Genomic DNA, 11,737 nt, shown 5'->3' with positions numbered 1-11,737 from the left:
GCTTACATGTAACAATGACTACAGCTGAATGATTTATTTCCTTAAAAACAATAAGAGACTTTGCTCTAACAGATTGAACCTGTTAGAGTCAGACCTATCATGATTCTTGGTTGCAAAGAGCAGACAGAGATCACTTCAGGTTAACTTAGAAAAAGACACTGCCTCAGGGGCTGTCACCATGGACACTAGTCACCCTGACTGTTAAGTCTCCTGAGTCTCTGAACTGCCCTGATTATAAATCCTAATTGTTTTAGATTATTCCCACATTAGTGGCAATATAAGAGGGGGGAGGGGATAGATATATGTGTATGCCTGTATATGCACAAAATAGATCTGGAAGGAAACACAAGAAACTGGATAATATTGATTTCTCCTGGGGAGAACAGGATGGTAGGAAGACAGGTGTGATGCAGGACAGGGCAAATTTCCCCAAGTGACAGGGAGACCAAACTCTATACTGAGAAAAGAAGAGTGTTCTTTGGCGGAGAGTGTAGAAAGAATTCGACACACATGCCAACGTTAGCGTCAAAATGGAAGTTTATTGGAAGAGGGGTAACATTCCACAGACAGGGTATGATCTCCTCTCAGAGGTAGAGAGTAAGAAAGACAGTGAGAGGGACAGTGAGAGACAAGAGTAAAGGTACTGAGAGGGAACTAGAGGGACAGAGACAATAGAGACGAGGACAGTGAGAGGGATGGTGAGACAATAGAGAAGTGAAAAGTAAGTAAGAGACAGAGGGGGCATGACAGGGACCCAGAGTGTTCAGGGAATTCAGTTTATATGTCATTCTTTAGTTCCCATTTCCTTTGATATGGACATACAGCGAGGAAGGGGAAGAGTATGTAGCGTGAAAAGGTAAGAATACGTAGAGTGAAAGGCCTGCTGGCAGTTCTTACTATATAAAATTTTTGTACCTTTTGAATTTTGATACATGGGAATAAAATTTTAAAAATTAATAAATCCCATTCGCTTCAGTTTAATTATACCTAATTCAAAGCTCCTTCCCTGCTCCCAGGTCTGGCATAATCTGCGGCTCCGCAACCTGCAGCTGGGAAGGAGTCAAGCTCTGTTTCCTTCTCCTTCCTTCGCTCCTCCTTCCCTTCACTCCCCTACTCTTGGCTCCTGCAGGGGTGGGATGAGGTTTGGGATAAATCCCTTAGATGGTGTTATTTGCGGTTCTCTCCTGATGGTCCATAAACTCTGGATTTCTGGCTTCTGTGGAATTTTCAGTAGCTCCCCTCTTCCTCCTCTTCCATCTGCACAGTATCCTGACGTGTACTGTGCTCTTGGGCTGATCTCCCTCGGCCCCTCCTACGCCTGAGGAGTCTTCCACGGTCCTTTATGCTAGAGTTGCTTGCCCCAGCAGAAGATCCTCTTAGAGGGAAGCTCAGCTTTCTTTCCTAGTATCCATTTCACCCATGGAACTATTACACATGTTGCCACATCAAATACTGACCTGTCTGCTAAGGAGGGCCAGCCAGCCTCCTGCCTTGAGTTCTCCCGGCAGGAAGCAGACATTAGTTTCTGGGTTACGTCTGCCATCCAAACTCAAGTTTTTCTGAGCACTCTTTGGCCAGATTTACTAGAGTGCTGAGGTGGGCTCATGAATTTCTGGAGTTCCGCAGAGATTTAGGCTGGGGTTTTATGACAATCTTTTTTGTAAGGGGCCTTCTTCCATCAACTTGTCTGGGAGTGGGAGGAAAGGAGAACATCAAGCTGGCAGCTTATGACTCAGAAGAATTCCCTCATTCAATGAATTTTCCGGTCTTTCACTTATTTAAGCTGCTAGGCTGTGAGGGTGAAAATCCAGAAATAAGTCTGGCCACCTCTTATCAAAACTGGAGAGAGACAGTTTCTAGACTGCTTTTCTTAGAATGTGCAGGTACTTATGGCCTATTGCCCTCAGCACTGGGGCTTTAGCAAATGTTTTCAGACAAATAGAATGTCCTATTCCACATCTGGTTACTCACATTAGTAAAAACTTCAAAATATCATCCTGCCATGCAAAGCAGAAAGTTATCTTTAATGACAATAACTACCGTTTATTGAAGGCTTACAAGGTACTAAGAACTTTACATATTAATGCATTAACTGTTCACAACACTATTAAGAGTTAGGGAGTTTCATCTCCATCTCAGTGAGAAAACCTGAGACCCAGTGGTCACATAGCTAGTGGCAGAGTTTGAAGTTGAATCCAGGTCTGTTTGACTTAAAAATCAATCTGCACATAAAGATGAGTGGTATAGTTAAGAGTGTACTGCTATAGTCTGTCACCAATGATCTATGAAATTGGGGTGGAGGTGTAGTTTTAAGGGACTGAAATATCCTTAGGTTCTTCAAACATTGTGTGTGAATTCAATAGATAAAAGCATATGCTATTTCTCTTATATATCAATTCAGTTCAACAAATAATAAGTTCTCTCTTTGTTCTAGGTGTTAGGGAGAGATATCAGTGTACAAAAGAAACTAAAATCCCTTTCCTTGTGGAAATAATTCATGAAAATCATGCCAAAATTATACTTTTTTTTTGTCATTGTGCATTTTACCAATTAAAGGAAACTAAAAACATAATTATTATCATGTGACATCTCTGGAAAAACTTTGCTATTTAAAACAAATCTTCATACTGGGCCTATTTAGAAAATCATTGATGCTATTTAAATGATCACAAGGACATGATTCATTAGATGAAGGAGGGATTTTGTGTGCAGTCAAGTACAACCTGGGACTAACAATATCTGGGTCATAGAGGACATACTGGGCAATCTCCACTCACACATCACACAGCTCAGTGTAAATTATAATGACTACTTGAAGAAATTAAAATTATAATTTCATTGATGATAATGTTGAAGAATCTCAGGGGCACGATGGAGTCAGGGAGGTAGATTACTTTATCTCCTTTACCTTTTGACTCTGGGACTTTCTGAGGTTCCTTCTTAAGCTCTTACAGAGGAGTGATTGGCGTGTGCAAAGCTGGAGCAGTCACACTTGACATAACTTCAGTCCTCCAGGACCCCAGGGGAAGTGGCAATTACTGCTAGTCAAAGGCTGTATGCTAGCTTGTTTTAGCAAAAGATCTATATTCCAATAGAGTAACCATCAGTAAAGTAGCTTTTGGTCTTTGTCGTCCCGTCCTTACCCACCCTGGACTCTAGCTTGAGTTCAGAGGCCAGTTACCTTAAGTGATCCTGGGTCCTCGCAAGGGTTGGCGGTATTACCTTCTCCATATGCCAGATGAGGAAAATGAGGTGCAGATTGGCCAAGGGTCACGGAAACTCCTTGACCTCACTGTTTCCTCACTCCTTTTGACACCTCATCTCCTGGAGTTGACTTCCTTCCCTTCCCGCAGTCTCCACTTAAATGACAAACGACTACAGTTCCCACAATGCCACGCGCCGACCAGCCTCGCGTGGGATTTCCCTAAGCTGCCGTTGTAATTAATGTTGAATCAAACCCACAGTTCCGAGTTATTATTACCTACTTCTCCATCAAGACACCTTTTTTTCCTAATCCATCTGCGGTCCTATTGTTTGCGGAGAAAAATTCATTCAGGCGACTGCTCTAGCCACCTACCTTCTCCCCAGGCCTCGGCCTCTGTAAGGTCCCCGGGGGCCTGGGAGTGTCATTGGTGGATGACCGCCGCCCTTGCTGCTTGCAGCTGCCACTGCGACCATGGCCTCCGGTAGCAGTGGCCTCACGGCCGCCCGTCTCCTGTCGCGCTCCTTCCTCCGTAAGTCCCGCGGGACTCTCTCCTCTATGCTCTGCGACCTTCTGGCCCCGCCGGGCCCAATGTCCTGGTGCAGGCCGCACCCGCGCCCTCCGAGGCAGGACTTTGGCGGGGGCCTGGGAGCCCCGAGACTCCGGCCCCAAGTCGGGGACTCTCGGGGGTGTTGGAAACTTTGCTGATTATGTGAGGCGGAGGCATGACTTAGGCTGCTGGTGGATAGGAACGTAGAATGGCTGTTTCAGGATTCGGGTCTGCGAACCCTGCAGACCCGGGGGCTTGCTGTTGTCCCCGTGGCGATGAGTGGCGGGATGGGGGGAGACATCTAGATTGGTCTTTTGGGGAGTCGTCCAGGAGGAGCTCAGCTGGAAGGGTGAGCGTTTGGGTTCATAGTTAGGAGAAGGATGCCTTTCTAGAAAATTGAGAAGCGAGACTCTCCATTGTACGGAAGGGTCCTACATTTCTGTTTGTCCTTTCTGTAGATTGTAGGCTTAGCAGAGAGGTGGGTTCTGCACACAGAGTCAGCATAGCCCAAAAGACTTCTAGAAGCTTAGGGTTGGCCGAGACCTTAATCAGCTTATTTGAAGTGTCTTCACCAGGTGATGTGAACCCTCAGTTCCCGAAAACATAATGCCAAGGTTCCTAGTCTTTGAGTAACACTGATTGTTGAAAATTCTTGCGATGTTCAAAGTCTCTGTTTTAAGGTAGGTTGTGTAGGAAGAGACTTTGGAATCAGCCACATCAGAGTTTGAGGTCTGGCTAGCCCCTTACAACCACTTCTATATCTGTTTCTCAATTTCTGTTTTAAATCCCATGAAAATAGCCATATTTTAATGAATCTAAAACATCATCACTTGTATGATGGATCATTGTTTTGTCTATCATTAACAGTGGAAAATGATTGCTTATTAAACCTGTAACACACCATTGGTTGTCAAATGCATCCTGATTTAAGAAATGTTAAGTGAAAAACCGTGTATCCTAGAAATGATGATGTCTAGGATGATGCGGGTTCATTGTGCAGAATACATGAAACAATTTATATAAAACACCTGGGGAGTAGTAGGCACTAAAGTTTATTTTCTTTTCTTCCTTGTGCTTTGCTCTTAATTCTACTGCTTGTACTAAATATTGGACAAAACAATTCATTTCTTGAGAAGATTATGTTCTAAAGTGTATAGTGATGGGTGTGTGCTCAATAGCTACACTTAGTTACCAGACTACTTGAGGACAAAGATCTGGCTAGATAATATAAGCAAGTAGGAAAAAGTTGAGTTTCTTTGGGAAAGTTTTCTGGAGATTCTTATTGTATAATTTAAAAGACAGTTGAAGGTGTTGTAGGCAAAAGGAAAAATGGATTTAGTTATACCACCCATATCTTTGTTTCCTGGGGTCTTGCTCCTCCGAGTTTCTGAAAAATCCTAGCCTCAGATAGTTCGGCTCTCTTAGTAGGAGGAGAGTCTGTAGAAAAAGGAAGAGTGTCTAAAAGATCAGGATCCTTAATCCACCCTTAGTAAGACTTCATAATTCTCTTCTCATATGACTGGAAGTTCTTTTTTCCTATACCCTCAGGACCACAAGGCATTAAGAGATCATCTAGTTTAGCTTCCTGCTGCTGGGGAGGTCTTCAGTTATCCTAGTCATGTGATTAACCTGTTACTAAGAATCTGAGAGATCTGAGATCTAAACCAACTTATCTCTTATATTAGAGGGGTTACAGACTTCTGTGTTTAATGTATAAAAACCTCTAAATCTCCAAATCTTCCCTTTCTCATGCCATATTTCTAAACTCATTTTTGTTTCCACTAGAAAAACAGCAGCCACAACAATAGTGCTTTGCAAACTTTTTTTTTTAAGGTGGTCACAAATTATTTAGCCTCTGAAGTTAGTAATAAAACTAGAAATGCTAGGGAATTTTGTTTCTTCTATTCTCTTAAGTGTCAATTGATGGTACATTTTGTGCTGAAGGTCAAGTGTTGCAATATTGATTTGAGTTAGGAAAAAAACCCTAAACATTTGCAGATGCCTTCTAGAGCCCCGTTGGGGGCAGCCTGGAAAGTTTAGAAATTCCTTAGCACGTGCCCCACTCTCCCCTAAACCCAGTTTTATAGCTTGTGAAAAAAGGGAGAAAATCCAGTTGAAGTGGGAGAGAAAATAATATGAAAGATAAGGAAGACTTTCCATGAGCAAGTTTAAGGTTTTTATAAACACCTTTGAAGTAGAGATAGTAAAGTTTTTCAAGAAGTATAAAGCAAGGCAAGATCTTTTTAAACATAAGCCCAGGAGTTCCTATAAAATGAATCTTTTAGAATAAGAAGAACCAGTATTTTCAAACCTCAGAATTATGGTGTTTTAGCCAGAAAGTGAACCTTACAATCCCATACCTTTGTTTGGCAAATAAGGAAATAAATCCAAAAATGTTTCCTACCCACCATCAGAATGGACACTATAGAATGCAGGTCTTCTGACTTTGTAGTTCTTTCCACTAATACATGTTGCGTGGTACTATGAGCCTTTTTTTTTTTTTTGAAGCTCTGATTTTTTTTTGGCAGTCCCAGTGGTTTATTGAAAAAGTGACTGATTACCCTGCTAAAGGTGTGCCACCTGCCTTTTCCATGTGTTTGCCAAGTTGTGTAGGTCTGATTTTGGAATGGAGAACACATTAAGAAGTGTAGTCGGGAAAAGGGGACACTCAACAGTGATGTTTCTTATACTAGTATCTATTGCCATTGCAGCCAAGAACCAAGACTTTATTTCAGAAATACAAAATGGCCTTGATCTAAATGTATCAATGTAGCCATGAGAAAGGGATTTGATTTTCTGAACTCAAACTTGTTCTTCCATAGAAACATAATTGGGGATGTTCAAAATAATTTAAGTAAGGGGGACAATTTTATTTCACCAAAGAACAGGTATTTTGTTGCTATAGACCCACATTTTTTTTTTTTTACATTATAGCATTTCTAAAATTAAAATCAATGGTGTTTTAGATTTGATGAGATATGATGCGTCCACTAATTAAGCTTTATTTGTAAGTAAATACTAAATGAGTATATTTTTGCATTTGAATAGTGAATTGTTTTGGGTTTAGGAGTAAGTGGCTACTAAGCTACTCTGCTATATTTTAAGCTTCTACAGGACAGGTAGGGACCACCATAGCTATATATTACATATACATAATATATATGATTAATAAGTGTACATTTGTTAAATTCATGAGTTACATGCATGAATAAATGAGCAACAAAGACACAGTTTGTGAGGTGAGTTGGAGGAGGAGTATGAGTATTTTCATGAACAGAGTCTCAGATTATTGGTTAGGAGTATGATACTGGTCATACAAGGCCACAGTTAGAGTCACAGCTAGGCAGGTGCATTTGGCGACAGCTTCATCAATCCCACAGCCATTTTATAAATGATGTAGTTGCTCGTTACAGGGAAGAGGATTTAGCATGTGGTTAATACAAATTTGTCATCCTTGTTGCAAGCACATCTCTTGCAGATTATTCAGTCACTTTCCTTACTAGCCTTTGTTACACTTTGCACTTTTGTAGTTTCATGTTTCTTTGTTTAATGTTTAGCTGTTTTACAGGGCAAGGTGCTTCCTTTGAGTCCATCATGTCCTGCCCTGAATCCCTAGAATCTGGCAGGTAGCCTGGCACAATGAACACCTCAAAGCAGTTTGGCCTTCTCATTCTGCATCAGTAATAATGAAAATAAATAGCTAATAGTGAAATAGCACTCGCTCTACCCTAGGCGTTATTTTACATGCCCTGTATATTATGAACTCATTTAATTCTCATATCACCTGTGAGGTACATAGTATCCCTATTTTTACAGTGCAGCTGCATCTTTAAAAATGTTTTCTATGCTAAAAATTTACACGTGTGTGCATATATGCATTATATATAGAATGGATTAGTATTTTTATACATAAACATATGCATGAAGACATATATAAAATATTCAGGTTGGGCTTATTTTAATATGTGAATTATGCGTGCTCTCTTTTTAGGATATGATTTACCTTTGTGCTCATGTGGGATATGAACCCAGTTTGGGGAGTAGACCAGGCACTTTGCTGCCCAGTTTAAAGGCATCATATCAATGTCACAGCATCCTTGTGGGCAGCTGTTATTCCATTTACAGATGGGAAGACTGAGGCTAAGGGTGATCAAAAAGCCTGCCCCAGGTCACATGGCAGGTGAGCAGCTGAGTATAAACTCAAGCTCAAATCAGGTCTTCTGATTTCTGGCACTGTGTTCTCAGCTACTTCTGGGACTCTGTCCCAAGGTTAGGGGCCAATTTCTAAGAACCTGAAGAGGAGGTGACTCCACCACATTCCCTGGAGATGGCCCAAGGTGTGACAGCTACAGCCTTCACCATGGGGAAAGTCTTCCTGGTGGCCAGCCTCAGGCCTTCCTACTTCCCTGATATTTAGTTAAAAATGTTTGTTTTCTTAAAGTTGGGTATCTCCTTATATATTGATTTGCCATTTGTCTGCCATCAGTTGTGTTTCCTGTTCAGGGCCTTTATTCATTGTTCTGTTAGGCTTTTGGTCTCTTTTTGTTGGTGCTTCATGTCATTAATTTCTTGGCTGTTAATGTCATGAAAACACTCTCCTTGTCTGTCACTGCCTTAACTCTGCTTGTGGTGTGTTTTGCTCTAAGCTCTTTATTTTCTCTGATAGTGAAATAGTCCATTTGTATTACATTGCTGCTTATGGATTTCATTTTTTTTTTTTTTTAAAAGGTTAGCATGGAATTTGTACTAGGTTGATGTAGCTTTGAGGACGGCTAGTAGCATTTAGGGCTAGACTTCTGTGCAATCTTTATATGAATTTTAGGGAAACCTTCAGTCTTTGTAGGTACAAAAATAGATGTGTATCCCCCCACCCTTTCCTGATGAGCTTGAGTAGGAGTTTGAGATTAACATTTTCCAAATCACACAAAAAGAGATGGCACTTAGGACATTTTGCTTGGGGGGGTGTGTGTGTGTGTGTGTGTGTGTGTGTGTGTGTGTGTGTGTGTGTGTGTGTGTGTGTGTGTGTGTGTGTGTGTGTTTATAGACCCTGTCTCTTGTCCTGAAATTCAAACATTTTTTTCTGTGCACCTGTTCTGTAAGACACTGTATTATATACCCTGGGAGACACCCTGATGTATAAGATATGGTTCTTACAGTCAGGGATTTACAGTTAGAAGTTCTACACATATTTAGGTGGTACTTGAAATAATCTGGAAATAAATTTATCCTTAAATAGAAATAATTCAGGAAAGAAAGTAGCAATATGTACTGCCATCCACATACTTTCAGGTTTCATTCTTCTTAGTCTCAGATCCCCTATAAAACCCCCATTATATTCACAAGTTGTGAATGTCATGTGTAAATTTAAGGATTCTTTCTTGTACAATGTTTTATTTAAACATGAACTTATGTGAATTAATGCAAGTGAAATTCTCAGGAAATTGAGAACATTAACTCTCTGGTTGAAAGGTGGGAGATATTTGCAAGATGGTTTGGCCACTAATGTATGCCCTATATTCTAGATTTAACTGTAGCAAATAGCTTACTCTGGTTATTTGCTGGTTTTGTCATAGAACTTAGGTTTATATTTAAAACCAAAATATGATTGAGCCTCTTTAAGTATAAGACAGACAATTGAAGATTTATGCTGTAAACCACATCACATTCTTCAGCAGAAGTAGAATAGGCTATTTTTCATAACTTAAGACATTTGATTACTAATTTGGGTGGAGAAGAAATCAAGTAGGGAAAGAAAATGCAGAGAGCCAATCTGACAGACTTAATGTTTAGAGCAGTTAGTAGTTTTCAGTCTTTACTGGCCCAGCTTATAGAGTGGTGGAGTTGTAGGAGGGGAGGTGAAGAGAGGTGGGGAGATGCGGAGGTAAGGGTCAGGAGAGGCTGCTCTCATGGGGGGCCTCCAGCCTGTGATGCTGGGCCTTGGGTTATATAAGGTGGAGAAGAATGACATAAGTGACTTAAAATTTGGTGAATTTTATTTGGAATATAAGCATATTTTGCATTATTTTTGCCTGAATGCAAACAAATAGCGAAAGAGAAAGAATTTCCTTGATTCTATGATATCAGCAGTGGTAAGACATCGCTGATTTAATAACAGTATTACCTTAAATATATCTGCCAGTTTTGTCTGTGTCACGATGGTGTAGAGTGGTGGGAGACTGAAGGTTGATCCTAGCTGGAGTATGTGTCACCTGAAAGTGTAGAGGAGGCAGAAGTTAAGACGAAGAGAATTATAACGTACAACTGGCCTTTAGGTCTTCTTCACAGCCATAGCAGTGGGAGAGTGTGCTTGGTGTAAAGGGCTGGGACAGGCTCATCTTCCAGTGTGGGGTGAGTTTCTGGGATGAAAAAGGCATTGTGGTGATTCTGGAATGCCATCATGGCTTGCTGGGGTATCTCAAGGTTTTTCTTTGGGTTTCAGAGGCCATTTTGATTGCCAGCATTTCTTACTTAGTTGACCTACATGTCCTAGAGCAGTATTCCAGAAAAAGAGGGATGTAATGGTCAGTGAGTCCTTATCTAGGACCTCCTGTGAGTGGTTTATCCCTACTGTGCAGGTGTAGGTATCAGTTTGGATGGGATGGGGCTAAGCTGAGTTCATGGCTTGGGACTAGGGCAGAGGTGAAGAGAGTTTTCAGTTCCTGAGAGAGTACAGCCATGGCCAGAAACTAGACAGACTTCTATTTTTAGGAGATTGGAGGTCAAGTATTGGATTTTAGGAGTAAACTGCCAGTAGTCCAGAGCTCAGTTTGGAGGTAGCCCCAATGAAGAATACATCCCTTAACCCTACCCTCTCAGTACCCCCAGCCTGTATCCCTCCCCCTGCCCCACAGATTTACTTGGGATAGGAGAATATCTACCCAAAATGTCCAAGACTTAGTCCTTCAACAGTACGTTTCACACTGTGCAGTTATGGCCCACTTTATGTCAGTTCAGACAGATTGTAGGTTGAAGACCAAGAGTCTCTTATTCAACACTTATTCCTAGACTCTCAGCATTGTGGCTTGGCATAGATGCTCCCCAAATATTGATTGAATAAATGAATAATCATGACAATCCCAGGAACTGGGATATGTACTCAATTATTCTAATAGCATTCTCTCATTTCAGTACCAAAGATACCTTGTCTGGCATCATCCAGGTTTCTTGTCAGGACAAAATGTGGTCAGAATTTCATTTCCTCGTCTTTCAACATGTATTTTGGGGTTGGCTCAAAGGTGATAGCCTGTTAGTTCTTGCTTACCTGAAATTAGGTCTGATGAGCTTGGGCTCATACAGTAGATGAGGAGATCACACGTACATGTACGTGCCCACACCATGTGTGATAGCTCTCCCAAGCTCCCCTTTACTAGATGCTTTAGAATATGAGTCATTGCACAGGTTGAACACTACCAAAGGGCTTGGAGCCTAGAAGATGAGCTGCTGTTCATCACACTTTCAGTGCAGTTTTAATGAGCACCAGAGATCTAGCATTATGAAGCTTGAGCTCCATAGAGTTGATCTAGAAGGTCTGGAGTAGGAGATGGGGTAGGAGAAGGTAGTGATCTTGGTTGTTTTGGTGTTGAGGCCATGCTTTATGTACAAAGGTAGGCCTGTCTTTTCTCAGGCTGAGAGAGCCACTCCTTCCCCTGTGGAAGGAGAAAACAGTCTGATGTCTCCTTTTGTACGTTAGTGAGTATAAGAATACATGTGGAAAACCAAGCTTTATCTTCCAAAACAAGTATTTTCTTTTAGTAAGGGCTCCAGATATCCAAATGATAAAAATGATAAAATGATTTTATCATTTGATCTTTAATCAAATCTTCTGCTATTTATTGGAGATTCCAGGAATGGGAGGGACTGGGGGAGCAGATTCTGCCAGGAATAGCAGCAGGGGAAGAAAGGGTATAGCTCTTGCATGGCTCTTGTGCTTGTGGGTATCCCGCTAGAACTGGCGGCTAAGGTCAAGAATGGGCCTTGAGTGACAG

The 11,737-nt window shown here is 41.3% G+C and overlaps 1 protein-coding gene and 1 long non-coding RNA gene across 2 annotated transcripts in view; one reads left to right on the top strand and one right to left on the bottom strand.

Annotated features, from left to right (window-relative positions):
• Positions 1-2,521: 2,521 nt before the first annotated feature.
• On the bottom strand, positions 2,522-3,430 carry LOC120594607 (uncharacterized). The gene is made up of 2 exons (XR_005650644.1): positions 3,182-3,430; positions 2,522-3,081 (listed from the first exon to the last, which is right to left on the bottom strand). It is a non-coding gene; the product is annotated as an uncharacterized LOC120594607 (long non-coding RNA).
• A 191-nt stretch (positions 3,431-3,621) lies between these two features.
• Positions 3,622-11,737, top strand: part of SUCLG1 (succinate-CoA ligase GDP/ADP-forming subunit alpha) — a 34,777-nt gene continuing 26,661 nt past the window's right edge. The window contains 2 exon segments of the mRNA XM_039852773.1: positions 3,622-3,657; positions 3,659-3,734. Of these exon segments, the coding sequence (XP_039708707.1) occupies positions 3,637-3,657; positions 3,659-3,734 (97 nt within the window). The 5' untranslated portion in view covers positions 3,622-3,636.

This window comes from Pteropus medius, unplaced genomic scaffold, assembly GCF_902729225.1.
Source record: "Pteropus medius unplaced genomic scaffold, Ma_sr-lr_union100, whole genome shotgun sequence".
Classification (NCBI taxonomy): Eukaryota; Metazoa; Chordata; class Mammalia; order Chiroptera; family Pteropodidae; genus Pteropus; species Pteropus medius.
Note: the sequence above shows the minus strand (reverse complement) of the source record. Positions and strands in the feature narration are given on the sequence as shown.